This window comes from Fistularia commersonii, chromosome 19 (genome assembly GCF_037954325.1).
Source record: "Fistularia commersonii isolate RoL2024-O1a breed Wild chromosome 19, RoL_Fcom_v1.0, whole genome shotgun sequence".
NCBI lineage: Eukaryota > Metazoa > Chordata > Actinopteri > Syngnathiformes > Fistulariidae > Fistularia > Fistularia commersonii.
In genome coordinates, this window is record NC_141302.1 from 2,100,911 (window position 1) to 2,128,492 (window position 27,582).

At 51.6% G+C, this 27,582-nt stretch overlaps 1 protein-coding gene across 3 annotated transcripts in view; it reads right to left on the minus strand.

Moving 5' to 3' along the window:
* The window catches only part of exoc6b (exocyst complex component 6B), a 52,214-nt gene that overhangs the window by 11,223 nt on the left and 13,409 nt on the right, over nt 1–27,582 (minus strand). Inside the window, exons 7-21 of one of the 3 annotated variants that reach the window (XM_086165630.1) lie at nt 26,667–26,846; nt 24,683–24,751; nt 20,898–20,981; nt 20,700–20,746; nt 19,894–20,014; nt 19,611–19,682; nt 19,052–19,149; nt 18,083–18,188; nt 17,892–18,001; nt 13,258–13,369; nt 12,988–13,122; nt 12,725–12,913; nt 10,072–10,101; nt 7,380–7,521; nt 3,963–4,036 (exon numbers count right to left, since the gene is read on the minus strand). In XM_086165630.1, coding sequence (XP_086021756.1) covers nt 3,963–4,036; nt 7,380–7,521; nt 10,072–10,101; nt 12,725–12,913; nt 12,988–13,122; nt 13,258–13,369; nt 17,892–18,001; nt 18,083–18,188; nt 19,052–19,149; nt 19,611–19,682; nt 19,894–20,014; nt 20,700–20,746; nt 20,898–20,981; nt 24,683–24,751; nt 26,667–26,846 — 1,569 coding nt within the window. The remainder of the gene's footprint in view (nt 1–3,962; nt 4,037–7,379; nt 7,522–10,071; nt 10,102–12,724; nt 12,914–12,987; nt 13,123–13,257; nt 13,370–17,891; nt 18,002–18,082; nt 18,189–19,051; nt 19,150–19,610; nt 19,683–19,893; nt 20,015–20,699; nt 20,747–20,897; nt 20,982–24,682; nt 24,752–26,666; nt 26,847–27,582) is intronic. The other 2 variants (XM_086165631.1, XM_086165632.1) reach the window with 2 other exon arrangements.

Sequence of the window (27,582 nt, forward strand, 5' to 3'; positions counted from 1 at the left end):
ACACACACACACACACACTCGGCTGGGCCGAAGGTGGAGGAATGCAAGTCTGGCCTTCGAGCTGATGGAGAAAGCGGGTGGGGGAGGATGAGTGGAACGCTGCCGCTGCAGCTGGGAGGACGCCACGCACCGCAACACACACACACACACACACACACACACACACACACACACACACGGGCAAATCGACCACAAAAACTTCTGGATGTTCTAAATATAGAGGGCGGCGGGGGTCTCGACACGCCGCCGGGCTCCAGGGAGCCGAGGGCGGTTTCTAGCGAGGAGAAGCTCCACGCCGCCATGTTTAACTCCAAAAACACACACACACACGACCATCCCGGTGCGGTGTGTGTTCCCCAAGCGTAGAAGAAGAGAGCGCAGGAACACACACACACACACACGTTCTCATGATGTGTGTGTGTGTGTCCTGGGGGAACTCCCGCGCCGGCCCTGTCCCAGGACCCCGGAACCTTCCAGAACGCCGGGACCCGTCAGCATGATTTATCGACCATTCACCCCGCAATACACCCGCGTAAACAAAGACACACACACGTATGAAAGCGCGTCAACACGCAAAATGTGTATCCATGTGTGTGTGTATGTGCGTGTGTGTGTGTGGGCTCTTTGATATGATAAGAATGGCAGCGACAATGAGCGAAGGGATGGAGGGGGTGATTTCGATCAGAAGAAGAGGACGATGAGGGGGACGCCGAAGTAAACATGGATGCCGGATGAATGCAATTTTTCCCCTCTCTCTTTCCTCCCCCCGTCCTTCTCCTCCGCCGGAGAGAACAAGAGGCACTGCATCATCCCGACAGGCGGAGAAAGAGAGGAGAGGAGGAGAGAAAGAGGGATTGTGACGGAGGGATAAAGGGCTATCCGTCTCTGTCCGTCACCTCATTCATCCTCCCCTGCTCCGTCCTGCCGGCCCATCCATCATCCGCTGTCACACACACACATATGCACGCGCGCACACACACACACACACACACGTGTGTGCATCAAAGACTCTCCGCCCTGGTTCACACACACACTTTCGCAGCGACGATTTCACACGCGGAAAAAGCAACACAAACTTCGCTTGAGAATCGGGCGAACGCGTAGACACACACGCACGCGCTAGCTTGTTTTGCTAAAAACTAGAGAGAGAACACACACACACACACACACACACACACACAGGCTTATTTTGGTAAAGAAGAGAAAGAACACACACGCTTGATTTGCTAAACATGGGTGCGAGTGCGTGTGCACACACTCACACACTTGCTAGTTTTGGTAAATACAGGAGCGCACACACACACACACACATACCTGAAATGACATCACACACACAATGACGCTCTTTGCACAAAAATAAGCTCATGTGTGCACACACACGCACTGAATCTTTTGCAAAAACTAGAGCGAGCGTGTACACACACACACACACACACACACACACACTAGCTTGTTTTGCTGATAAATTCAAGAGTGACCGCTCACACACAAGCGAAATAATGACGGCGAATGTGCAGCATCACAGATACACACACACACACACACACACACACACACACATACACTGAATGTTTTGCAAAAACTAGAGCAAGCGTGCACGCGCACACACTCACACACAGTAGCTTGGTTTGCTAATAAATTCAAGAGCTTCCGCTCACACACACATGAAATGACGACGGCGAATGTGCAGCATCACAAATACACACCCACACACACACACACTGAATATTTTGCAAAACACAAGCGCAAGCGAGCGCATGCACAGCTACACACACACTAGCTTGTTTTGCTAAACACGAGTGCGAGCGCACACACACGTGAAACACCAACGACTGCAAATGTGCGGCGTCTCTCACACACACACATCCTTTTCACAAAAAAAAAGCTCATGCACACACATTTCGCGAAAAACGAGAGCAAGCACGCACACACACACACACACACACACACACACAGCGGGTCCATCTTGTTTTTGTCTCCGGGAGAACAACACGTCCCAGCTTCGGACTCCAGCCACTTCCTGTCCATGTTTGTCAACACACACCCCACACACACCCTCACACACACACACACACATACCGAGGAGTGTCCCACGCTCGCCATCACACAAGGACACTACGTTGCTATGGTGACCTGACGCCTCGCACTCGCATCTCGTCACTTTCTATCGCCGTTGGAAACACCTCGGCACGCCATCGGGAGCATCCACCTCTACTTCCTGTTGTTCCGACCTCCATGTCTGTAGTTTTCTTTCAAACATCACTTTGTAGTTCTGTAGTCTTGCAGCTATAGCTTTACTGTCTTTAGTTCTAGCATCTGTAGCTGTAGCATCTGTGGCTCTAGCGTCTGTAGTGCTAGCATTGGTGGTTCATGCTTTTGTGACTAACACCTCTTGCGTCTATGGTTTTAGCATCTATGGCTATAGCATCTGTAGTTCAAGCGTCTGTGGTGCTAGCATTTGTAGTTCTATCATCTATAACTCTTGCATCTGTGATACTAGTGTCTATGGCTCTTGCATGTGCACTAGCATTTGTAGTTCTACCATCTATGGCTCTAGTGTATGGTGCTAGCATCTGTAGCTCTAGCAACTATGGCTCTTGCACCTGTAGTGCTAGTATCCATAACATTAGCATCTGTAGTTCTAGCGTTTGTGGTTCTAGCATCGATTGCATTAGTGTCTGTGGCTCTAGCATCGGTCATACTAGTCTTGGTGTTCTAGCATTGGGGCTCTAGCGTGTGTGGTTCTAGCATCTGTAGTTCTGGAATTTGTGGATTTAGTGCCTGTGCCTCTAGCATCTGTAGTACTAGTCTTGATGGTGCTAGCATTTGTGGTTCTAGCATCTATTGCTGTGATATCTGAGGCTCTAGCATCTGTAGTTCTAGCGTCTGTAGTACTAGTCTCAATGGTGCTAGCATGTGATCTAGCATGTGTAGTTTTAGCATATGTAGTTCTAGCATCTGCACTTGTAGCATCTGCAGCTCTAGCGTCTATAGTACAAGTCTTGATAGTGTTAGCATTTGTGTTCTATCGTGTGTAGTTCAGGCATGTGTATATCTAGCGTGTGTGCTTCGAGCTTGAGTAATTTCAGCATGTGTAATTCTAGTGTGTGTAGATCCAGCATGTGTAGTTCTAATGTGTGTAGATCTAGCATGTGTAGTGCTAATGTGTGCTGATCAAGCATGTGTAGTTCTAGTGTGTGCAGAGCTAGCATTTGTAGTTCTAGCATCTGCAGTTGTAGCATCTGCAGCTCTAGCGTCGATAGTGCTAGTCTTGAAAGTGCTAGCATTTGTGTTCTAACGTGTACAGATCTAGCATGTGTAGCTCAAGCGTGTGTAGATCTAATGTATGTAGATCTAGCGTGTGTAATTTATTGCATATGTAGTTCTAGCATGTTTAAATCTAGCATGTTTAGATCTAGCATGTGTAGTTCTAGTGTGTGCAGACCTAGCATGTGTAGTTCTAGTGTGTGCAGAGCTAGCATTTGTAGTTCTAGCATCTGCAGTTGTAGCATCTGCAGCTCTAGCGTCGATAGTGCTAGTCTTGAAAGTGCTAGCATTTGTGTTCTAACGTGTACAGATCTAGCATGTGTAGATCAAGCGTGTGTAGATCTAATGTATGTAGATCTAGCGTGTGTAATTTATTGCATATGTAGTTCTAGCATGTTTAGATCTAGCATTTGTAGTTCTAGCATGTTTAGATGTAGCATTTGTAGTTCTAACATGTGTAGTTCTAGCGTCTGTGCAGGTAGCCGGGAAAACGAAAAATGAAATTTAAAAAAAAAAAAAACATGTAAAAAGGATAAACAAACAAACGCGAGGAGACGCGAACGAAGGCGACGGCCGCGGAAGGAGAAGGAAAGGGGAGGACGAGGAAGGAAAGGCGGAGGTGGAGAAGAGATAGCGGAGGAAGAGGAGGAAGGAGAGCAGAGAAGAGAAGGACCACGGCGGAGACAAAGACCTACTTGTCTCAAGTCACTGAAGGCCAGAAGCAACGTGTCACCCTGGAAGCCTGCGACCGGCCCGGCTCTGGCAAAACCTGTGGGAAAATACAAACCCGCCCCCCCGAAGAGGAGGAGGAGGGGGGAGGAAAAAAAAACAAGAATAAAAGACCTGGTCGGATTCGCTATGCATCGGGATAGATTGGCAGACAAATGACAGCCTGGGGACGGGAGGGGGAGCGGGGGTGTGTGTGTGTGTGTGTGTGTGTGTGTGTGTGTGAGGGCCGGGGGGTGTCAGAGTCATGTCGCTTGTTGAAAGAAAAGAGGGTGCGCTTGTGAGAGCCACTTTGAGTGGGTGTTGGGGAGTGTGGGGATGATGCGAGCTTTGTGTGTGTGTGTGTGTGTGTGTGTGTGCTCACATGTGTGTGTTATGTGTTTGTATTAGGGCGAGCTACACCTGTGTTTCTAAATTGATGTCATAAACATGGGATGTGTGTGTGTGAGCGAGTGACGAGAGTGTTTGTCAGTTTTACAGCTGCATGCATGTGTGTGTGTGTGTGTGTTGGGCTTATACCCGACTGCAAAGAATGTGATGGCAAAGAGTGTGTGTGGAGGAATGATGTGTGTCTGTGTGTCACGCTCACGCTTGTGTGTGTGTGAATGTCGCGGTTATTCTCAACTGTTTGTCTCATGGTGACACCCACAGGAATGATGCGTGTGTGTGTGTGTGCGCGCACGTTGGTCTTATACCCGACTGTGTCACAGTGACACCCAAAAAGTGTGTATGTGTGTGTGTGTGTGTGTGTGTGTGTGTGTGTCTGCGTGCGTCAGGGTGACACTTGTGTGTGTTTGCACATCAAGCTTATACCCGAGTGTTTGTGTCACAGTGACACTCAATGAGCAAGTGTGCAGGAATGATGTATGTATGTGTGTGTGTGTGTGTGTGTGTTTGTGTGTGTGTGTGTGTCGGGAGGTCGTACGGAGTGTAAGTCGGGGCCTCGGCGTCAGTTGGCCCCCGTAAACAAGCCAAGCGAGGGAAAGGTGGTGTGCCCGGTTGGCGGGGGTAATCTCTTTCACCTCCGAACACACACACACCCACCACACACACACACACACACACACACACACACACACACACACACACACACAGCAGTGATTACACGCCTGCCACCTCCAGTGACCCCGTGACACACAGACGGCCGCCCTCGCCGAGCGTCCACCCGGCTAACCTTTAATCCCCCCGTTCACTCCTTCATCTCCCTCCGCTCATCCCTCCATCCTCACTCCCGGACAAAACTAAAATCTCCAAAAAAAAAAAAAAATTAAAATAAAGAAAATAAAAAATAAAGCGGCATTCGATGGGGGAGGAGGCGACAGCTACCTGTGTAATTACCACGGTATTACACAAGGTGTCATAAGCCGCAGGGAATCTTCAATCTTTGTAGTTACTGCTAACAGCTAAGACAATTCATATTTCATTATATTTCTTAATCTTCCTCCTTTCTACTATTATCTATTATTGTTATGTTTTTTACTTGAAACTCTGGCACAACAATTTCCTTCGGGATTAATAAAGTTATTCTCATCTCTCATCTCATCATCTCATAACACAGGTGTTATAACATAGCAATAACACAGGTGGTTAATACATAGTAATAACACGGGTGGTTATTACATGGGTGGTTATTACATAGTAATAACACGTGTGTTTATTACATAGTAATATTATGGATGGTTATGACAGTAATAAAATGGGTGGTTATTACATAGTCATAACACGGGTGGTTATTACATGGGTGGTTATGACAGTAATAAAATGGGTGGTTATTACATAGTAATAACACGGGTGGTTATTACATGGGTGGTTATGACAGTAATAAAATGGGTGGTTATTACATAGTAATAACACGGGTGGTTATTACATAGTAATAACATGGGTGGTTATGACAGTAAAATGGGTAGTTATTACATAGTAATAACACAGGTGGTTATTGCATGGGTGGTTATTACATAGTAATAACACAGGTGGTTATCACATGGGTGGTTATTACATAGTAATGACACGGCTGGTTATTACATAGTAATAACATGGGTGGTGTGCAGTTACGTCAGAATGGACAAGAATGAATGACTATCAGATTGATAGAGGTGATTGATATGAATAATATTGATTTTTTTTTTCATTTCAGTTCCCTCCTCACATCCCCCTTTCTAATTTCAATCCGTCTTTTCCTCCCCTCCCCCCTAATCCCTCTCGCTTCCTGCCCTCCGCCGTCTTTTCTCCCCGTCCCTTCATCCGTGTTCCCCCCTTCCTCTCCTCCTCCTCCTCCTTCTCTTTCTTCCTATTTTTTTTTTTTCATGTCACACCACTTTCATTTAATCCTGTTTTCCCCTGACCTCTTTCATCCCTCTATTCTTTCCCTCCGCCGCCGCCGGACGTTTCATCCCCGGCCCTTCGCTCCTCCTCCGCCTTTCAGAAAAAGCGCACCGGCTTTTGTCCTCCACCTCCACCTCCGCCTCCTCCGTCCATCATCTCCTCCACCTTTTATTTCGCCTTCTCATCCGTCGCCTTTCTCCCCGGAACGCCTCCCCGCTTTTGTTTTTTTTTTTTTTTTTTTTTTACCCCCCAAACAAAAAAAAAAAAAAAAAAAAGGAGAATTCACATAGAAAAAAATAAATAAATTGAACTTAAAAGATTTGAATTTATGTTAAATATTTAAACATTTTTCTGGAGGGGATATTTGCTATATTTTTGACATTTTTTGAACTGAAAAGGTGCAAATTATTTTTAATGTGTGAGTGTTTTGGGGTGCTGACACTATGACATGAAATGGTGAAGGTGGGAAACAAACAAGGGGAGGCGGCGAGAACTGGGTGTAATAACAATGTAATATGTATTAATACATAATAACAATGTAATATGCATTGACAATGTAATATGTATTAACAATGTAATAATGTAATAACAATGTAATGACAATGTAATATGTATTAATACATAATAACAATGTTATATGTATTGACAATGTAATAATGTAATAAGAATGTAATAACAGTGTAATGACAATGTAATATGTATTAACAATGTAATAATGTAATAACAATGTAATAACAGTGTAATGACAATGTAATAAGGCGTTTGTAAGCATCATTGACCATCATTGACCATCATTGACATTTAAAACAAATATAATCATTGTATTCTATTCTTTTTTGATCTCTTTTAAATCAACATTTTTGTGCCACGCCTTAGATGGAATATTTTATCAATTAATGTTATATTCATTAATAATTCATCACTAAAATAGATGGTGACGTCCCCCCTTGCACGCATGTGTGTGTGTATTCGGTGCGCCATTAAAACAGCCTGTTATAACAACATTAATAAAAATAATCATTTCTAGGTCGCAAGAAGGCCGTCCGTGCACGGGCGCCACTCACCCTCGCACTCGTGCACGTCGGTGTTGAGCTGCTGCAGTGCACCCATGGACACCTGACGCACCTCCGGGTCCAGCAGCAGCTGCAGCAGCGAGGTGGAGATGTGCTTGCAGGCCGACATGCACGCCGTCTGGGCCACCTTGCCCTGGAGGAAGAAGGGGGGGGATAGAGGGATGGAGAGTGTGTGAGATGCATGCACACACACACACACACACACACACACACACACACAGACACACAGAGTTAAAAAATTAGTGATAGAAAATCTGTAAAAGGCATCAACACAAAAGGTGCACAGCACACATGAACACACACACACACACACACACACACACACTAACACACACACACGCACGCACGCATCCAGAGCGATGCTACGCGGTCGGCATGACGACGCAGCACCCTGGAACGAAAGGAAGCAGCGCGTGACGACGCATTAATACACTGAGTGAAATGTGTGTTTGATCAAGTGTGTGTGTGTGTGTGTGTGTGTGTGATTTTGGGGCAGGGTGGACGCAGGGAAGGAGGGTGGAGCTCTGAACGTCTGCTGGGAGAAGAAAAGAAAGGAGCTCCTTCATCGGCGGTGACATCACGGTGACGTCGCCGGCCCCCGATTGGTCGGAGAGCGTCAGCTGATGACGCAACAGGAAGTGACGGCGGGTGAGGAACCGTGGAGCACCTGCTGGAACCTGAGAGAACCTGGGAGTCAGAGAACCATTGAGATCCAGAAGGAGAACCAGAGATCCAAAAATCCAGAGGTGGAACCAGAGAGGCGGAGAACATGCCGGGTCGTTTCTCCTCCGAAAGGAAATCACACACGGAGAACACATGTGAGTCCATATGTTCCAAAAACACACACCTACGACCGGCCGGATATCCTCCATGTGATCCTGGCCTCTGAACTCACACACACACACACACACACACACACACACACACACACACACACACAAAACACAGGGGTCAATTATAATAGGGTGTGATTGAGCGTGAAATGGGCTAATTCTATTTACATGTCCTGAACCGGGGCTGACTGACACACACACACACACACACACACACACACACACACACACACACACACACACACACACACACACACACACACACACACACACACACACAGGTGGGTCTGTCGGGGAGGAGCGGCGTCGTCCGATGGGGTTTCACGACGAGACGACTGGGAACGATTAGCCTGAGGGATGAAGACGGGGGGAGGAGGAGGGGGAAGCACAAACAACGTCATCGCGAATTTTCCTTCTTTCTCCCCCATGGAGACACATCTGTTCTCGCTTCTAATTGGTGGAGAGTGGCGTTGTCGCGGCAACAGACGGATAGAAAAATTAAAAAAGGGAAAATCTTTTTTTAAAAAGGACAAGAATCTGCACCTGAAAACAAACGATACTGGGGGAAAAAATAATGCAGTTCCACCATTTGGCCACTAGGGGCGCCGGCTGCAGTTAGCTGGATGCTAATGCATTCCTGGTCTGAACTTTCCACCTCCTCCTCCTTCTCCAGCCGTCGTCCGGCTAACGAGAGGCGTTCATCAAAGAGCTCATTAAAAACTACTCAGCTCCTGCCGGCTGAACAAATACGAGAAGCAGGAGGTTGAGGAGAAAGCTGGGGGGTCAGAAGAAGGTGGAGAACAATCAGGAAAGAGGAATGATGCGGTGAAGAGGAGGAGGAGGAGAGGAACCACAGAGGTGGCCGACGGAGGAATATGCAAATGACCAATGGGACGCCGCAGGCCGGACCAATCGGGGTCCAGGAACGCGGCGTTTACGTTACGTGGGCGTTTTGTAAACAAGAGCCGCGTTTTGTAAAAAAAACAGCGACGCGGGTATGGGCTCGTCTTTAATTGGCTGGTTACTGTGGCGGGCCCGCCCCTGGGGAGGACCTGTGATTGGCTGAGGGGAGTGACAGGCAGGAGGAGTGAGGAACGGGATGTGGAGCCATCAAAGATGGCCGCCAGGAGGGACTGGACAAGATTGGACAGCTAGCTTCAGGATCATAAGGTCACCCGTCAATCAAAGGGTCACCAATCACAAGATCATCCATCAACCACTGGGCAACCTGTCAATCATTAGGTCACCTGTCAATCACATGGTCACCTGTCAATCACACGGCAACCTGTCAATCACATGGTCACCAGTCACTTAATTGGTCACCCTTCAATCAGAGTCACCTGTCAATCACAGGGTCACCCATCAAAGGATCATCCGTCAATCACGTGGTCACCTGTCAATCACAGGGTCACCTGTCAATCACAGGGTCACCTGTCAATCACGTGGTCACCTGTCAATCACAGGGTCACCTGTCAATCACAGGGTCACCCAGGCTGGAGAACCCACTGAACATGCAAACTCCACGCTCAAGTCAATGTCAGTCCAACCAGGATCCCTCATCCAGCCAAATCAGTTCTCCTGGACTTGTTTTAGTGTCCAGTGCAAACCAAACTGGTTAGAGCCTAATAATGTCTGGTTAACCCACCTGACCCCGCTCAACTAGCCAAGTCTGAACACACACTCATGCAGTACTTCACTCCTCATTGCACATGCAGCCGGCCCTCAACCAGCCAAACCAGGACGTGTGTGTGAGTGTGTGTGTGTGTGTGTGTGTGTGTGTTGGGGTTAGCGGGGGTCACTCTGGTAGGGGGGGGGGGGGCTCTCACTCTGCAGCAGGCCAGGATACTCACCGGTAGCATAGCATGTTCTGATGGCGTTCCCTGGGGCGAGAGACACCAGTTCAGTGGGATTGGCGAGTTGAGGAAAAGATGGAGGCGCGATGGCGGCCAGGGAGCACACACACACACACACGCACACACACACACACACACACACACACACACACACACCGCTTACCAATCAGACCCATCATTACATCCATTTAGCTCATGGTTACGCTATTAGCGCTTGGCCCGGTCAAAGGACTCCGTCTGAAGTCGCCCAGTTTTTCCAGCTAGCATCAGCCGCACACACACACACACACACACACACACACACACACACACACACACACGTGTGGCAACCGCCAGACCGTTGCCGTGTCACGATGCGCCCGCACCCCATAAACATCAGCAACGGATCGTCCATCTCCGCCCGCTGATTGCCGGTTGCGTAACAATGAGGATAAGAACATTAAATTATCACTTATAGTTGCGCTGTTGGGCCGCATCCACTGCATGTGTGTGTGTGTGTGTGTGTGTGTGTGTGTGTGTGTGTGTGTGTGTGTGTGAGCCCCCCACGCCACCGAAGCATCCACTCATCCCGGTCAACTCCTGGATCTCCACTGTGGCTCCAAGCCACGGCTGCTAACTAGCGATTCAGATCAACAGCGGGTTACGGCGAGGTCATCGCACAAAGAGAGTGAGAGAAAAGATGCAAAGAAAGAAAGAAAGAAAGAAAAAAAAAGAAAGAAAGAAAGAAAGAAAGAAACGTAATCGTTCGCCGAGAAGCCCTTATCTGGACTTGGTTCATTTCTACCAGAAATTTGCTAAGTCCAGAGGCGGCGATAAGACTCTTGATTGAGCGTGGAAGGGGAGAGGCTGACCGGCAGGATCCAAATCAACCTGTGTGTGTGTGTGTGTGTGTGTGTGTGTGTGCGGGGTTACACCGGGTCAGATTAGACAGATTAAGATGCTGTTCCTTGTTTCAGAATCAGCCTTCTCCAACTGGAACGGGCCTCTGAGGTGGGGTGGGTAGGGTGTGTGTGTGTGTGTGTGTGTGTGTGTGTGTGTGTGTGTGGGTGGGGGGGGTGCCGCCATCTTGGTTTAGAAGCTGGCGGCTCCTCTGGGCCAATCAGCTTTGATTATATTTATGCTTCACATTCTCTTTTTTTTTTTTTTTAAATAGTTCATTTCGATTTGCAGCCTGTCAGTCAAAAAACGGGGGGAAAATGAACCCATGTGAAATCAAAACAGTACTTTGTGTAGCGGTACTGCAGAATAACCTCTGAATACACCGAAAACTACTTCGGCTTGCACACACACATCGGATAATACTCACAGTAGAAGTAGTATTTGCAGTACAAGTACCCCCCTGCCCCTTCAAGAGTATCCAGTTCTCCTCTGTGTAACTCTACTCTCTTCTACGGTCACATCTTGTTTTAGAAGGTCACACCACCCAGCTTCTTAGATCCATAGCATCTGATCTACTTAGGAGGCCCCCGCGCTCTGTGTGTGTGTGTTTGTGTGTGTGTGTGTGTGTGTCGGGGTCACATCCGGGGCTCCCGGGGGTGTAAGGTAAAGCTCCTTAGAAGAGCTGGAAAACACTTAGCTCAACCACAGTGTGTGTGTGTGTGTGTGTGTGTGTGTGTGTGGCCTTATGGCCTTGTGACCTGCTGTGACCAATGTGTGTGTGTGCGTGCGTGCGAGCCTGGTGTGTGTGTTTATAAGAGCTGTCTGTGTGCATAAAAGTGTTTTAGGAGAACATAGTGGGAACGTGGGTTCTATGTGTTTTGGCGTCCATACATGACATCTTTGGGAAAGAAATGTTCCACAGTTCGCCGACTCCCGAGTTCTCCGGCTGCTGGCCGCCGCTCCGGGTCTGCAGCGCTGAATAAACACCGCGCGCCGAATCGCGCGCCTTCCCCGAACCGTCAACGTCGTCATTAAAATGAGCTGCAACCTTGGAATCGGAAGGGGGGGGGAAGGAAAAACATCTTCTGACCATCGCTCTTTTCTCGGATTAGCAACATGCTAACGTGCCGCCCACTCCCCTGTGCGGTGGACGCTAACAATAATAGCTAACCCCGGCTCGTAAAAGGTCAGCTAGCTAGCTAGCCGCTGTGTCGTGGAAACAAGGCGGCTACTTCCTGTTGCCCGAGGCCCCGGGTGCCTGGCGATGTGCGGACGGACGGTTCGCAGGAATGCAAAAAAACCATCGGCGGTTACGTCACAAGCCGCTTTAGCAGCTAAAGCCGCGCGCTGTGCTAACGCTAACGGCGTTGAATTGCTTTTCATTTAGGGGAAGGAAAAAAAAAAAAAAAATCTTAAGACGCTTAAGGTGGGTCTTTTTCGGTGGGAAAAATGTCCCCTCTATACTGCAGTGCGGCATGATATGTCGTGTGTGTGTGTGTGTGTGTGTGTGTGTGTGTGTAATGTCATTACATGCTATAGAGTCAGTGACCTGATCCGGGATCTAATCCGGTGCTGCTGACTTGACCAGCTCACCCCTTAATGAGCTCAGGAGGCCCCGCGTCAACCGCCGGCTCAAGCCGTTCGTCCCGCCCTGGGACGTCTCAGGCCGGCGGGCCAGCTTGTGCAACACACACACACACACACACACACACACACATGCATACGCACGCTTTTTAGCAGTAAATATACTGCAGTGCAATTGTGTGCTTACAGGCAGGTTGGTGAAAACGCTGAAGGTGCTCTGCAGGAAGTTGATGAGGTCCACCAGGTAGTCGCTAGCGGTCATCGCGGCGCCCGTCTGCACGCCGGCCGTCCAATCGTAGCCGGCCAGCTGCAGGAACTGGTCGATCTTGGCGTTGAGGCTGGTGTAGATCTCCGCCTCCGCCGCGTGGCGAGCATCCTGCAGAGACGGACGGACGCGGACGTGCTCAAAGCTAATCCGCTAACGCTAGTCATGCTAACGCTAGCGCTTACCTTAAAAGTGGAGGTGCCGTACAGCTTGGTGGCGTTGGCCGTGTCGGGCGGGACGTTGGTGATGTTGGAGATGAACTCCTCCAGGAAGTGGCAGCTCTGCTCCAGGTGCGTGGTGTTGATGATCACCTGCACCAGCTGCGGAAAAAAAAAAAAAAAAGTTTCCATGGTAACGTATTGTTTTGAGTGTAAACTGACGGGGGTCTCCAGCCAATAGGGACATGAGACCTCACCACACACACACACATAGACACACACACACTCAGACGGTACCTCTGCCAGCCCGACATTCTTCTTCTTAATAGCGTACTGCAGACAGTGGCTGAGGGTTCTGGTCAGCAGCAGATTGGTGGACTTGCGGATCATGTCGTCCACCTCGGTGGAGCTGAGACAACACACACACACACACACACACACACACACACGCACGCACAGACGCACACGAATCAGTGACGGCGCTGAGAGGGCTCCGTTCCCCGTCCCGCCGGAGCCCTGGGCCGGCGGACGCCAGTACAAACAGTTAAAAACGCGGAACGTCTCAGCTTTTCGGAAAAAAAGAAAAAAAAAAAAAGAAAAAGTGTAAATGTCAGCCAAGGCGGAGGAGCGCGGCGGGCCCGCGGCGAGCTGCCGGGCCTCGCCACCAGCCAGCGGGACTGTAAATCTACAAACCCCCCCCTTTCCTCCCCTCCAGAGCCATAAAGGAGAGCAGCGCTAGCTAGGCTAGGCTAATTCTTTATTTTGCTCCGAAGTGGTCATAAACAGTGCGGACGTGCTATTTTTTCATTTTTCCTTCCTCTCCGGTGGAAACGCGCTCCGGTAGCCGAACACGCCTCTGTTATTTCACGGCCATCATCACCTCCTCCGTTTTTTTTTCCAGAAGACCGTCGCCGTTTCCAGCCGGGACCCATCGGGGGGAGTAAATACCGGCGACCTCCTGCGATATTAGCCGCCCTAATCGCTCGCCACTTATCCCCCCCAAGACTGTCAACGGTTAGAAAATAACCAGCAGGCGGGCAGGTTGGTTGGTTGGTTGGTTGGTTGGGGGGTGGGGGGGGCAGCGGGCGCCAAATCCAGCTCGGGTTTCCTGTCGAAGTGAAATATGGAATAACAAATGCGGTCGATCGGACCCACTTACGGCGGCTCTGACATGCGATTGAGTTTGCCGTGTTTGAAAAGCGGCCGCCGTCGCCTTGGCGGCGGAGCGGCGGCGGAGCGGCAGGGCGCTGGAGGCCGGCGGAGGCCTGGCGGGGACGACATCGCGGACCTGACGCCTCCTGGCAACCGTCTCCATCACACCAGGAAATGTCCTTCTCGCAGGGATTCGTGAACGGGCTCAGGGCCGAGGACGGACAAGAACGTCCAGGGGGGCCAGACCAGGACCTGGACCTGGACCTGGACCTGGACCTGGACTACAGGGGTTTGGGTTCCAGAAGATCCGAGATCTGTTTGCAACTCGTGCAATAAAACTCCACACCTGCAGACAAAGATCCATCAAACCAAACGATGTTGGGTGTTCACAGCATTTCCAGGAGGAGAACCTTCATCCAAGGGGAGAACCTTCTTCTGGTCTGAGAACCTTCTGTCAGTTGGAGAACCTTCTGCTAGTCTGAGAACCTTCATCTAGTTTGAGAACCTTCTTCCAGTCTAAGAACCTTCTGCCAGTCTGAGAACCTTCTTCTGATCTGAGAACCTGCTTCCAGTTGGAAAACCTTCTTCTAGTCTGAGAACCTTCTTCTGATATGAGAACCTTCTTCCAGTTGGAGAACCTTCTTCTGGTCTGAGAACCTGCTTCCAGTTGGAGAACCTGCTTCCAGTCTAAGAACCTTCTTCCACTCTGAGAACCTTCTGTCAGTTGGAGAATCTTCTTCAACTCGGAGAACCTTCTAGTTTGAGAACCTTTATCTAGTTTGAGAACCTTCTTCCAGTCTAAGAACCTTCTTCTAGTCTGAGAACCTTCTTCCAGTTGGAGAACCTTCTTCAACTCGGAGAACCTTCTTCTAGTCTGAGAACCTTCTTCCAGGAGACGAACATTCCTCTCGTAACTTGGAAACCTGGGTCTTCAGGACGAAACAGAACTAGTCAAGAGAGGTTTTCCCGTGTCATCCTGTCTGCGGCGAGCGCGAGATGAGGGGCAAACCTCGGGGTCTCACACACACACACACACACACACACACACACACACACACACACATTTGTGCCTTCCATCCTTTTCCCCCATCTGGGGATCACCCGCCGTCTCCAGGCCGATTAGCGATACTCCAAAGGGGTCAGAGGTCAAACGCGCAGCGCGCCTGCTGAGGGTTTAGCGGAAGCGGCGTGCCGGCGGCGGCGGCGGCGGCGGCGGCCTCCCCCGCGGCGAGATGATGAGGAATCCCGCTCCTTGTGCGCCTCGTGTGTTCGGTGCGAGAGCCCTGCGGCTCGCAAACACATTCCAACCAAATCAGTAAATTGTCTGTGCCTGAAACTGAACCTAAACACACACACACACACACACACACACACACACACACACACACCGTGTCGCCTCGGGGAGGCCGAGCGCTGGAATTTACTTCGCGTCCAAAAGAACGCAGGAATCCCAAAAACGTTCCGGCAATTCGAAGCGGGTGGGAAGAAAATTCCAGAAGTGCAGAGTGGACTAAAAATGGGCGCGTGCACGTACGTGCGTGTGTGAGGAAAGTGGCAAAAAGTCAATGCACGCTGGTGAACTCCGCGGGCACACACACACACACACACACACACACACGTACACAAATGCAAACACGCCGCAGGATCTGGATGATGTTTCATTATGTTTACCCCGGCCATCAGTCACAATCGCCGTGGCGACGGCAACTGTCAGGAGCTTTCAGGGTCACCGTGGCAACATGGCGAGGTGTTTCCTAAAAATACACACACAACGCGGTCAACAACAACAAAAACATGCGGTTAGCGAGGACGGGGGGGGGGGGGCAGGTTACAGTGCACGGAGCCAGGAAGCCACAGGTATGCACACACACTGCCACACACACACACACACACACACACACACACAGAATACCGTGATTCCAATGTTGTGTAGCTAAATGCAATGTTCGGCACCGGTCAAAGTGTGTGTCGTTTGCCTGTGTGTGTGTGTGTGTGTGTGGTGATGTGATCATGTTGTTTGTGTGACAACCTTTGTAATAGATTACAGTTCGGGAATGGATTAGAAAGAAAAAAAAAAACACACACCTGCTGACAAGATGACAAAACGGAGGAAACACACACACACACGCACACACACACACACACACACTGGTGCAGGGCGGCGTGATTTCTTTCCGCCAAGTCGGAAATGCAAACAGAGGTTGAGGTCAAAGGTCGCGGGGAATCAGGGGCCAGAATCCCGGCCCACCGTCCCGTCTGCTTCCGGACCTTTGTGTGTGTGTGTGTGTGTGTGTGTGTGTGAGTAACCGGATAGACCATGCACGAGAGTTGTCTAACACACACACACACACTCGAAACACATTCGCTCTTGATCCTTAATCAGGAAAGCAGTGGCTAATGCTGCATCCACGTGCACTGTCGGGACCAGCGGGGGCAACACACACACACACACACACACACACACACACACACACACACACACACACACACACACACACAAAACAATATGGAGTCACGTTGCTATGGCGATAACATAGGATCGCATGTCATCCGCCTGCATTGATCCCATCCGCTAACCTAGCTGCACGCTAATTACAGGAAAAGCGGCGCGACCTGTCGAATTCCTGCAGCGCCGACGGTCCGACGGCGCCCGTCCCTTTTGTCCGTCCCGTCTTCCTGCCTCGCCGATTGCTTCCATCTGATTGGACGATCCAATCACTGCCCCCCCCCCCCCCCTCCTCCCCGTCATGGATCAATGCTAGCACCCTGGTTCCCAGCCCCCACGGAGAATCAACACACACACAAATACAGATGCTGGGACGACGCGCCAAACCCTGGTTGGTGTGTGTGTGTGTTAGTGTGTGTGTGTGTGTGTGTGTGTGTGCACGCTGCCTCTGTTGTGGGGCAGAAGATTTAAATTGATTTCATGTTTTGTTTTTATTTTTCATTCATTCCATCCAGGGGTTTTTCTCTCTTGCTCTCATTGTGTGACTACAGTGTAACAGGCCCTTGAAGTTTTTTGGGGTAACACACTTTTTGGGTCACCGGCGAGGCAGAAATGGGGGGACGGGGAGGGAAAAGGGGGGGACGGGGACCCCCGGCCCAGTTTGAAGAGGAAAATAAACACCGACAGGCAGTTTGGGAGTGTATTCTACCTGTATGCACTGCGTTCTCTGCGCTTCCTGTGAACGGTTGCCTTTCTTTATGTTCAACAAGTGTGTGTGTGTGTGTGTGTGTGTGTGTGTGTGTGTGTGTGTCTGGCCGCGTCCCAGCCCTGCGGAATCCTTCTGGACAGCGCGAGTTGTTTCCTGATTGCTGGCCTCGCTGCGAGAAAAGTAGCTGCATTGTTTTAGCTAATTCTTCCATCAACCATAAAAAGCGCACACACACACACACACACACACACACACACACACACACACACACACACACACACACACACACACACTCAGTCACTGTTTAACCTCTGCAAAACGTGGAACAGAAGCTCGACTTGATTGCAGAGTTGCGGTGTGTGTGTGTGTGTACATGTGTATATCTTCTCCTCTCAGGATGGAAAGAACCAATCAGAGAAGAGGGGCGGCCATGTTTGAATGACGGATGAGTGTGAGGCTTCTAGAATTAGTCGCTAGTTGTGTTAGCATCATCTCATACCGCTAACGCTAGCCTCACGCACATCTCGTCTGGTTTTTTTCCCCCCCAAACACACAGCTGGACTTTGCTGGACAACAACGCGCAGATGCTAACGCGGCTAGCTTAGCTCGACGCGGCTAGCTCACCTCAGGTGCAGGTCCTCGGAGTACTTCAGGCAGGCGTAGATGAACTCCTTCAACTGGCAGTAGACTTTCGGCACGAACTCGGAGAAGGGAAGCTTCTTGGGGAAAGGAAGCTGCGGGACGACAAGACGGAGGAGCTACTCGGACGTTCCTTCCACCTGTCCGGCTAACATTAGCGTGAACATTCGCGGTACCTTGTCCAGCTCCGGGTCTTGGAGGGGAAACTGGGAAGTGTAGTTCTTGTACTCCGTTTCCGTGGAGACGGGAATGGGGCTGTAGTTGTCCTGGTCCAGCACCTGCCTGGTAGGGGAGGAGAAGAAACACCTGTGATGTTAGCGCCGTCGCTGCTAGCCAAGCCGACGGGGGCCTCGTGTCTCACAGGCGTGTGCACGTACGTGCGCGCGTGCACGCGGCGGCGGCGGCGGTCCCGTAGGGGGTCGTTCTTGTGCCTGAGGTTTTTCTTACCACCCTCCGCTCTTTCAACACCCCCCTTTTTCTTGTTGGCGCCCGAGAGTTCGGACGTTCCAACGTTCCATGGAGAGGCCGTGAACCGGAGAGCGCGAGCTTTCCAACAATACAACGCCGCATTCCTGCGGCTTCCCGTGTGCGAGCGCGCGTGTGTGTGTGTGTGTGTGCGCGCGCACGTGTGTGTGTGTGTGTGTGTGTGAAAAAGAACGCGGGGGACTGGGAAAGAGAGGAGGAGTGTGTGTTTGTTTGTCTGTTCTCGCTTCAGGTCCCACTGGTGTCATTGGACAAGCGCGATGGCGAAACAATGGCATGTGAGCCCGAATACACACACACACACACATATATACACACACACACACCTTGTGCGGGCACTACCCATTCTGAAAGGTAGAGAATGTTCCGGACGTTGCTTTTAAAACACTTCCTTTCTCTGGCTGGTCGTTAAAACTTCAAAACCAGGACGAGGTCATTTCCCACAAACAAACACTCGTGTGTGTGTGTGTGTGTGTGTGTGTGTGTCGGTCCCAGAAAGCAAGGGTGTGCCCTCCTGACCTCCTTTGACTAGAGAGGGGAAGGTCAGAGAGGCACCAAGTCGCAAACATTCGCTCCCGAGAAACAAAAGGTCCGTGTCGGCGACGCGTTCGAGTTCCCGATCCCGCGGTCGGGAAAGTTCAGCGCCGGGTCGGCGGCCGTACCTGAAGGTGATGTTCCACTTCTTGAGCAGGATCTCCCCGTACTGCTCCCTCATCTCCAGCAGCATGTCAAACAGCTGCGCCACGGGGAAGCCGTAACCCTGCGGAGATTCAAGTTCAACGGGCGTTAAGATCCCCGGAATTATATTTAGCATCTTTTTTGAGACTGGGAGGCGAGTTGAACTACAAACATGGCGGGGAGCTCAAGAATACTCATCTTCTGATTATTTTAAAGAAAACAAGAACATTATCTCCCTATTATGAACCAAATGAGGACATGAATCAACAGCATGAACGGAAAATCAAAAACAATTCAAGAGTAACGAAAAGGTGTATTTTTAGCTAATATATATTAGCCTGCACCTGGCAGACGAAACGGAGGGGAGAATTAACCCACGCAGGTGCTACCTTATCATTTCAGGCGAATAAGCTCTGGACAAGAAACACACACACACTTGCATCGTCACACACACACACATTCTCGTCCCAACGTACTTCATCCATCCTGCTCAGCTGAAAAACACACACACACACACACACACTCACACACACAGCGGGTCACCTGCAACGTGTCGGCGAACAGGACGATGAGGTTCTTCAGGTCCAGCACCAGGTCGGGGTCGTCGCAGTATGACTGGGACACACACACACACACACACACACACACACACACACACACACACACACACACACACACACACACACAACAAGGAGGTCAGGTCAAGTGTGTGCCTGAAGACCAATCAAACCAATCTAACCAATCAAAATAAAGCGCTACTTGAGACACCCAATGGGTGAACAAGCTTATTTGCCGTGACGCCGCCGCCGCCGCCGCCGCCGCTCACCGAGTGCGTCCTGAGAGCCGCCACGATCTTGGACAGCGCGAGCTCCCACAGCTCCTCCACGTACGCCCGGTTGACCAAACCCCGCGTGGTGTGGAGGACGTGATCCTCCACCACGAAGAACCTGGGGAGGGAGGAGGAGGAGGGTAGAGACATAAACAGATGAATCAGTGTAGACGTTTTAAAAAGCGTAGGACACACACACACACACACACACACACACACACACACACACACACGCCAGCCAATTTGTTTGGTTTGAGCCCGACAGTAATTACGGTCCTTTCAAACAGGCGGTGAGTAAAGAGGAGGAAGAAGGTCTGACTGGAGCGAGGGATGAGAGGAGGACGGGACGGACGGGGGGATCAACGGGATGGCACTTGGAATGGGAATAACAGGCCTGTGTGTGTGTGTGTGTGTGTGTGTGTGTGTGTGTGTGTGTGTGTGTGTGTGTTTATAGAAGCGTCTGCTCCACTCAGACAGGAGGAGTAACAGCAATAAGCCAACCGCTGTCACACACACACACACACTCTATCAATCGTCACACACTCTGTGTGTGTGTGTGTGTGTGTGTGTGTGTGTGTGTGTGTGTGTGTGTGTGTGTGTGTTCGGGACGGCGATGGAGAGAGCGGGATGGAGTGATGGACAGGAGGAGAGGCGGAGAGAACGGAGGTGTGATGGTGGGAAGATGTGGAGTCGTCAGGAGCGATGGGGAATGAGGTTTCCCTTCGTTCCGTCGCCAGCCAACACACACACACTAACACACACACACACACACACACACACACACACACACACGGAGAACTCACCCGACAATCTGGTTGAAGTAGCGCCGGTATCCTTCCAGGGTTTCGTGCTGGAGAAGACAGGAGAGAAAACAAAAATGGAGGGATGTGTGTGTGTGTGTGTGTGTTTGTGTGTGTGTGGAGGAGGTGGGTTAGGAGTGTGCAGATGTGCGTGCACAAACACACACACACACACGTGTGCGGCGAAGGTGCGGGCCATACCATGTTAGAGTGAGGCTGCAGCACGAGGCGCGCCTGTTTCCTCCGCTGCTTTCTGTAGTAGTTCTCAAACACATCGCGCAAACCCTAGGACACAAACCGCAGGTTAGGGCGGGGGCGTGCACGTGGGGGCGTGCACGTGGGGGGGAGGGGTGCACGGGTGGCGTGGGGGGGGCGGGGTCACTGCGGCGGCGGGACGAAGGGCCGAGCGGCGCAGGAAATCCAGGAAAATTTCGAAAAAAAAAACCACCGGCGTTACCTGCGTTACCACGACAACCTCCAAGAATCCGCATCAGTGTGTGTGTGTGTGTGTGTGTGTGTGTGTGCTGACTTGACGCCCCCCCGCGGCCCGTGCACTGCCAGCCTTCTGCTGCGGCGCTGAGTGATTAACAGCGAAGATCAGATGCAGACCAAAACACGTCGACCGCAGCCGCAGCGTTGGCCCCGCTATCGGACGGTTACGCAACGCGTCGGTTCTCCGACTATTTTCCAGAACCCCCCCCTGCAAAGCTCTGGACCGGGTCGCCGGTTGCAGTTTTCCAGCGTGAAGAAGCGCGGTTCCCACACGTGGGGCTGTCAGGAGCAGATGTTCTCCACGTCTGGCCGCAGGAGGAATCGCAGAGATGGCGAGGAGGTTCGCGCTTCCTGCTTGACCTGTTGAGTTTGCAGGCTTCACCCCCCCCCCCGCGTTTTTTGCGCGGATGGAACATTCCGACAGGTGAAATGGAAGGGGGTGAAAGGTCGCGAGCGGAAAACCCTGCTCTTTGTCTCGGAGAGCTGTTTTTTTTTTTTTTTTTTTGTTGTTTTCGGAAAGAGCTTTTTCTTTTTTTTCTTTTAATAGTTAAAAAACCCCAAAAAGGTCGTCGGCGGCTGAAATTGGCGAGATAAAGGTCGAGCCGACGGCTGGACCGGCTTCCTGCTCCGCCTCCGTCGGCATCTTTGGGCAGACATCAAACCAAAACACACACGCCTCTCTAAACTTTACCACCTGGTATCTCTTCCTTCCATTACACACACACACACACACACACAGCTGTGAGAACCTGGTCCAGTATCTCAGCCTCAAAACCAGGACCCTCTGTTCTTGCGGATAAAAAAAAAAAAAAAAAACACAGATAAAACATACTGCCACACACACCGCTGTCATGACATAACTGTGTGTGTGTGTGTGTGTGTGACTTCGGATCTTGATGGCGAATCTTTCGGACTCCCCCGCGCGGTTAGCTTCCTGTTAGCGTCTCAAGCGTGGACACCCTCTTTGAGAATTATCTTGAAGCTAACCGCTAGCGCTAGGCTAAGCTAGCCTAGCTGTTATCATATCTTCTCTCTCCTTCTACTCCAGGGGGTCGAGGCAGAAGGGCACCCGGCTGGGATCCGTCCGAGGTTCCTGCACGGGTAAAAAGACGGCGTTTCCGGCGGACGATTCATCCGATTATCCACTTTTCTGGGAGCACCTCCGTGGCGCAATGACGGTAGCCTCAGCAGATGCTTCTAGGTAACGAGGCAGGAGGAACGGCGTCCAGCGAAGGAGCTGGCCGGCGGCCACGCTTTAGTTTTTGGCGGCAATGGCGGCGCTCCGGGTCCCCGGCGAGCGGCGGAGCAACAGAGGAGTATTGTTCCGGGACGCCGCTGGAAAATTCAAACACGGAAAAAAAAAAAGATGGCAGCAGAGCGGAGGTCTTGATTGCGGATGGGACTTCACTTCCAGGTTTGCTAGTAAAACAAATCAGAGGGCTGCGGCTGCGGCGGCCGCGGCGGCCGCGAGCGCGCATCTGTCCAGGGCGAGACGCCATTTCAGGCCGCCGGTCCTCCAGCGGACGAGGTAGAAAGGATTGGGAGCCGTTCCCGGGTCATCGTTCCCGAGGACGTCGAAAAGGAAATGGCTGACACGGGCGCCGCGGCGGGCAGCCTGGGGGCGGGGCGGCAGAAAGTCAAGACATTATTATGATGATATTCTGAGAGGCGGGGCTTCACCTGGATGAGACGTCTAACAAGAACAAGGTGGCCTGTCAATCACAAGAGGACCTGTCAATCACAGGGTGGCCTGTCAATCACAGGGTGGCCTGTCAATCACAAGGTGGCCTGTCAATCACAAGAGGACCTGTCAATCACAAGGTGGCCTGTCAATCACAGGGTGGCCTGTCAATCACAAGGTGGCCTGTCAATCACAAGAGGACCTGTCAATCACAAGGTGGCCTGTCAATCACAAGGTGGCCTGTCAATCACAGGGTGGCCTGTCAATCACAGGGTGGCCTGTCAATCACAGGGTGGCCTGTCAATCACAAGGTGGCCTGTCAATCACAGAATCCATGTATGGAGACGTCCAGCCATTCATTTTGTGGGAGGAAGACAGGAGAACATGGAGAACCAAGCCTGGAGAACATGAGGAGAACCCAGAGAGAAGGTAGAGAACCCTGGTGTGTTTTAGAAGTCTTTGGAAACCTTCTTGCTGCACCACTGTGTGCACGACACACACATTATACATGTGTGTGTGAGAAGGGGGTTTGACCTCAGAGGTGAGGAGGTTAAACCTTTCAGCACCTTCTCCAGACAGAACACACTCTTCCTCCTCCTCCTTCTCCTTCTTACCCCTCTTTCACCCTTGCTTTCCTGTTTTTTGCCTTCCCTCCTCCTCCTCTTATCGCTCTCCCGTCCACCAGCCTCCCTCCTCCTTTCCTGTACGCTCCACTTTTCACCCCTCCTCTTCTCGTTCGCTGAATTCCTCTTTTTTTTGTTTTTGTTTTTTTTTTCCGAACGTTCTCCGGCCACCTGGACCACCGTCTCCGCACGGGTCGTCCGTCTCTCCTCTTCATCTTCTTCTGTTCCGATGTTCGGATGATTGACAGGACAAGGGGGGCTACGTTGCTACAGAGACAGCTAGCTTCGGTAGCTAGCTTCGCGTGACCAGCTTGGGGGGGGATTCATCCCTTCATCCGGACGGTCACCTGTTCATCCCCGCGGCAACGGAGTCTTCCGTCTTGGCGCTAGCAAGCAAGGGGGGGGCGGCGGGTTCAACCACGGAGTTTATTTTAAGTGAAACTTAAGTCCGAAGCTCCCCCGGGGGGTTTGTTTGTCGTGATTTAAGGTTCCAGGTTCCCCCTCCTCGCACCCCGCTGTTTTTTCACCCCACTAAACTCTCCCTGACCCCCTCCGTCACCCTCGCGCTCCTTCCCTCCATCGCTCTTTTGCCTGTTCACTTTCTCCTTCCTGTCAAAGTTCATGCACTTCCTGTCACCCCCCCCCCCCCAACACACACACACACACACACACACCCCTCACTCTTGCCAGAGAGCTAGCAGACACACACATGTATGCGTACAAAAACACACACACAGCAGTGAAAAAGTCAACCCTCTGGCTGTGTTGGCCCGGTCACAACCCCAAAAAGCCTGCAGGCATTTGAACACACACACACACACACACACATGCGCGCGCGCACACACACACACACACAGAACCCAAATGTGCATCTAACCCAGTCATGGCCCAGTCAACACCTCCACCCATGTCGCTTTCGCTCAAATTGAGATGACACACAAACATGCGCGCACACACACACACGCATACGCACACACACACACACACACACACACACACACGCGCGCGCGCGCGCACACAGACACACACTCTCTCTCTTAGCGGCCCGTGGAGCGAGGCCAGACTGGAGTCTGAGGCCTCGTCTTGCAGGATCACAGAAGTCTTTGTATCTCCGTGGCTGTGGAGGCTTGATGTGGTCGTCTGCGGCGTTTCGGCGGCGGCGGCGGCGACCAGGGAGGAGGAGGACTCACCAGAACAGTGTAGATGTGGAGGCAGCGGTACACTGGAGAGAAGTCCACCAAGTCATGAGCTCCCGGGACCTGCCGGGGTCAAACAGGAAGTAGGCTTAGAGAACGGCGAAGAGCTAACGAAAGGTTCCCACTGACGTTCCTGTGACCGCCCGCTAACCATCCCCTTCCTGCATAAATACACCGGAAGCGTGTTTTATACGCGACATCAAAAACGCAAAAATAGGTCGGGTATGGGTGGACCAGCAGCTTCACGTCAAGCAATCAAGAGAAGAGGCAGTTACATGCTTACTTGTAGCGTTGCGGCAGGTTCTAACATAGTATTACAGAAGTATCAGGTATGACAGAAATGTTGGGTACAACGACAGTACCGGGTACAAAAGAAGTTCCGGGCACAGTAGAAGTCACAGCTATAAGCATGTCCTGAAGTACCGGGAACAATCGAAGAACCGGGAACAATCGAAGTACCGGGATCAATTGAAGTACCGGGTACCATGGACACGCTGGGTACTAGAAAAGTACCAGGTACAATGGACATTCCGGGCACAGTAGAAGTCACAGCTATGAGCATGTCCTGAAGTACCGGGTCCAATCGAAGTACCGGGTACAATCGAAGTACCGGGTACCATGGACACACTGGGTACTAGAAAAGTACCAGGTACCATGGACACACTGGGTACTAGAAAAGTACCAGGTACAATGGACATTCTGGGCACAGTAGAAGTCACAGCTATGAGCATGTCCTGAAGTACCGGGTACAATAGAAGTACCGGGTACCATGGACACGCTGGGTACTATAAAAGTACCAGGTACAACAAACGTTCTGGGCACAGGAGAAATCACAGCTATGAGCATGTCCTGAAGTACCAGGTACACTAGAAGTGCCCGGTACTACGGAAAGATAGGGGACTATGGAAAAGCCGGGGACTGTAAATGTACCGAGTACTTTGGAAAGACTGGGGACTATGGAAGATCTGGCATCTATAGAAGTACCGGGTACTACAGAAGAAGCGGGTACTATCCCTGAGGGATACACGGGAAATGGCACTGGAACTGTTGTGGAAAAGGGCCATTGGACCGAGTATATGGGTCTGTCATTGTTTTGTACACACACACACACACACACACAAAGACACAAACAGACACACAGAGTAGTGGATAACATGTCCAATGACCTCGGTAAGTCTGTCAAGTCGGGGAGGAGGAGGGGCAGAAAAAAAGGGGGGGGCCGTAGGATGAAGACACACAGGGGGGCGACTGCACGAAGGGAAGGGGAAGAAGGTGGCGAGGACGGCGCGAGGAGACGGGATGCCAACGGCTGGCATCGCCACAGGCTTCGGCGCCAATGCGGCCGTAACCCCGGCGACAGCGGGGGGGGGGGGGGGGTCAACCCTTTGTCCGAGCCAAGGTTCTCCCGTGAAGGGGGTTGAGTCGGGTTTTACAGGACGTAAATAAGCCTGGGGAGGGGGTAGGCGAAGAGGAGGGTGACAAGTTCAGCCTCATTGTGCTTCTCCTTTCCTTCGCCACGACCCGGCGAACCCTCGTCCCACCAGGAACCCCGGCGAGAGGTCAGCTAGCTGCCTCTCCAGGAGCTCTACCCCCCCCCCCCCCCCACCCCCGTGTCCTGGAACGACCCGCCGTGAGCGCAGAGGGGAGGGGGTCAACCTCGGCTTTGTAAACACATCTGGTGACGGTGGAGTGAAACAGCTCCCGCGTACGGGAACAGGGTTTAAAGAGCGGTGACCCAGCGTGAAGGCCATTCGGGTCATTTATGGGATTAGTGGAACAGGAGGGGTAATTTGACCGGATTTGATGCGGCAAACGGCCAATATGGAAGCAGGAGGGCCATGACGTGAACGGCTGACGTGAACGGCTGACGTGAACAGCGCGTTCCCCTCCTCTGATTGGTCGACGGTTGGGTCAGCGAAGAATCCGCCGATGAGGTCTTACCACCAAGAGGTTGGTGGTGAAGTTCCCGCCCTCTCACCTCTTCTTCGTCCTCCTCGTCCTCCACGTCCAGGATGCCGGAGTCCTGCTCGGACCCGGGACTGGCCCCGGGCCCGTTGCTCTGGGCGCCCGCTGGCCCCGCCTCCTTCTTGTGGCGCCGGCCGGCGGGGGCTTGACTCTGCGCCGACATGGTGCCGTCAAGCGAACGCTGCAGCTGGGCCTGAGGAGGAAGAGGAGAAGCTGGTCACGAATGCGCACTCATGGAAGAAGTACTTGTGCAGAAGTACTTGTACTTCCATGGAACCTTGACTTACAAGTGCATTGACTTAAGAGTTTTTGGAGATCTGCATTAGCGGCGAGCGGGATGAGCGCCGCTGTCCAGGTTTTAAACTAAAAAAACAGACGCGGCGGCTAACGCAAGCTAGCCTGGAGAAAATAATGGAAAAACACAAGTGAGGTGCACGTGTTGTGGACTCGAGGGGATTGAGAAGTCGTTGTCGACGGGACGCAGGAGACTTTTATGGGGATTTGATGCTGCGGACGGCGAGAACGTCAATGGACAAAACGCCAGGGGACGGTTTTAAAAAGAGGAGCCGCTTCACTCCGTTGCTCAATGAAGTTTTGCCATAAAGTGTCGCAAAGCTGCATTTAGCAACACAACGTAGCATCAGAAGCATGCTAATAGCCGCGACACATGTTGTACGAGTCCGTCCCCATCGGTTGTTTTGTCGCCGTGGTTACCGGAGGTACTTCACCCGGGTCGGGAGGCGTACGTGCGAGGCGGCTGGCCGAAAACCCAGCGCGGCACGCGAACAAACAAGAAGAGGAGTCAACGACGGGAAGGAGCGGGGCATCTAGGAGCAACTCTTTGTTTTGGGGGGGGGGGGTTGCCGGGGAAATACCCCCGGAGACGGAGGGGTTTACCGAGGCCCGCACCTAAGAATACACCTGCAGGA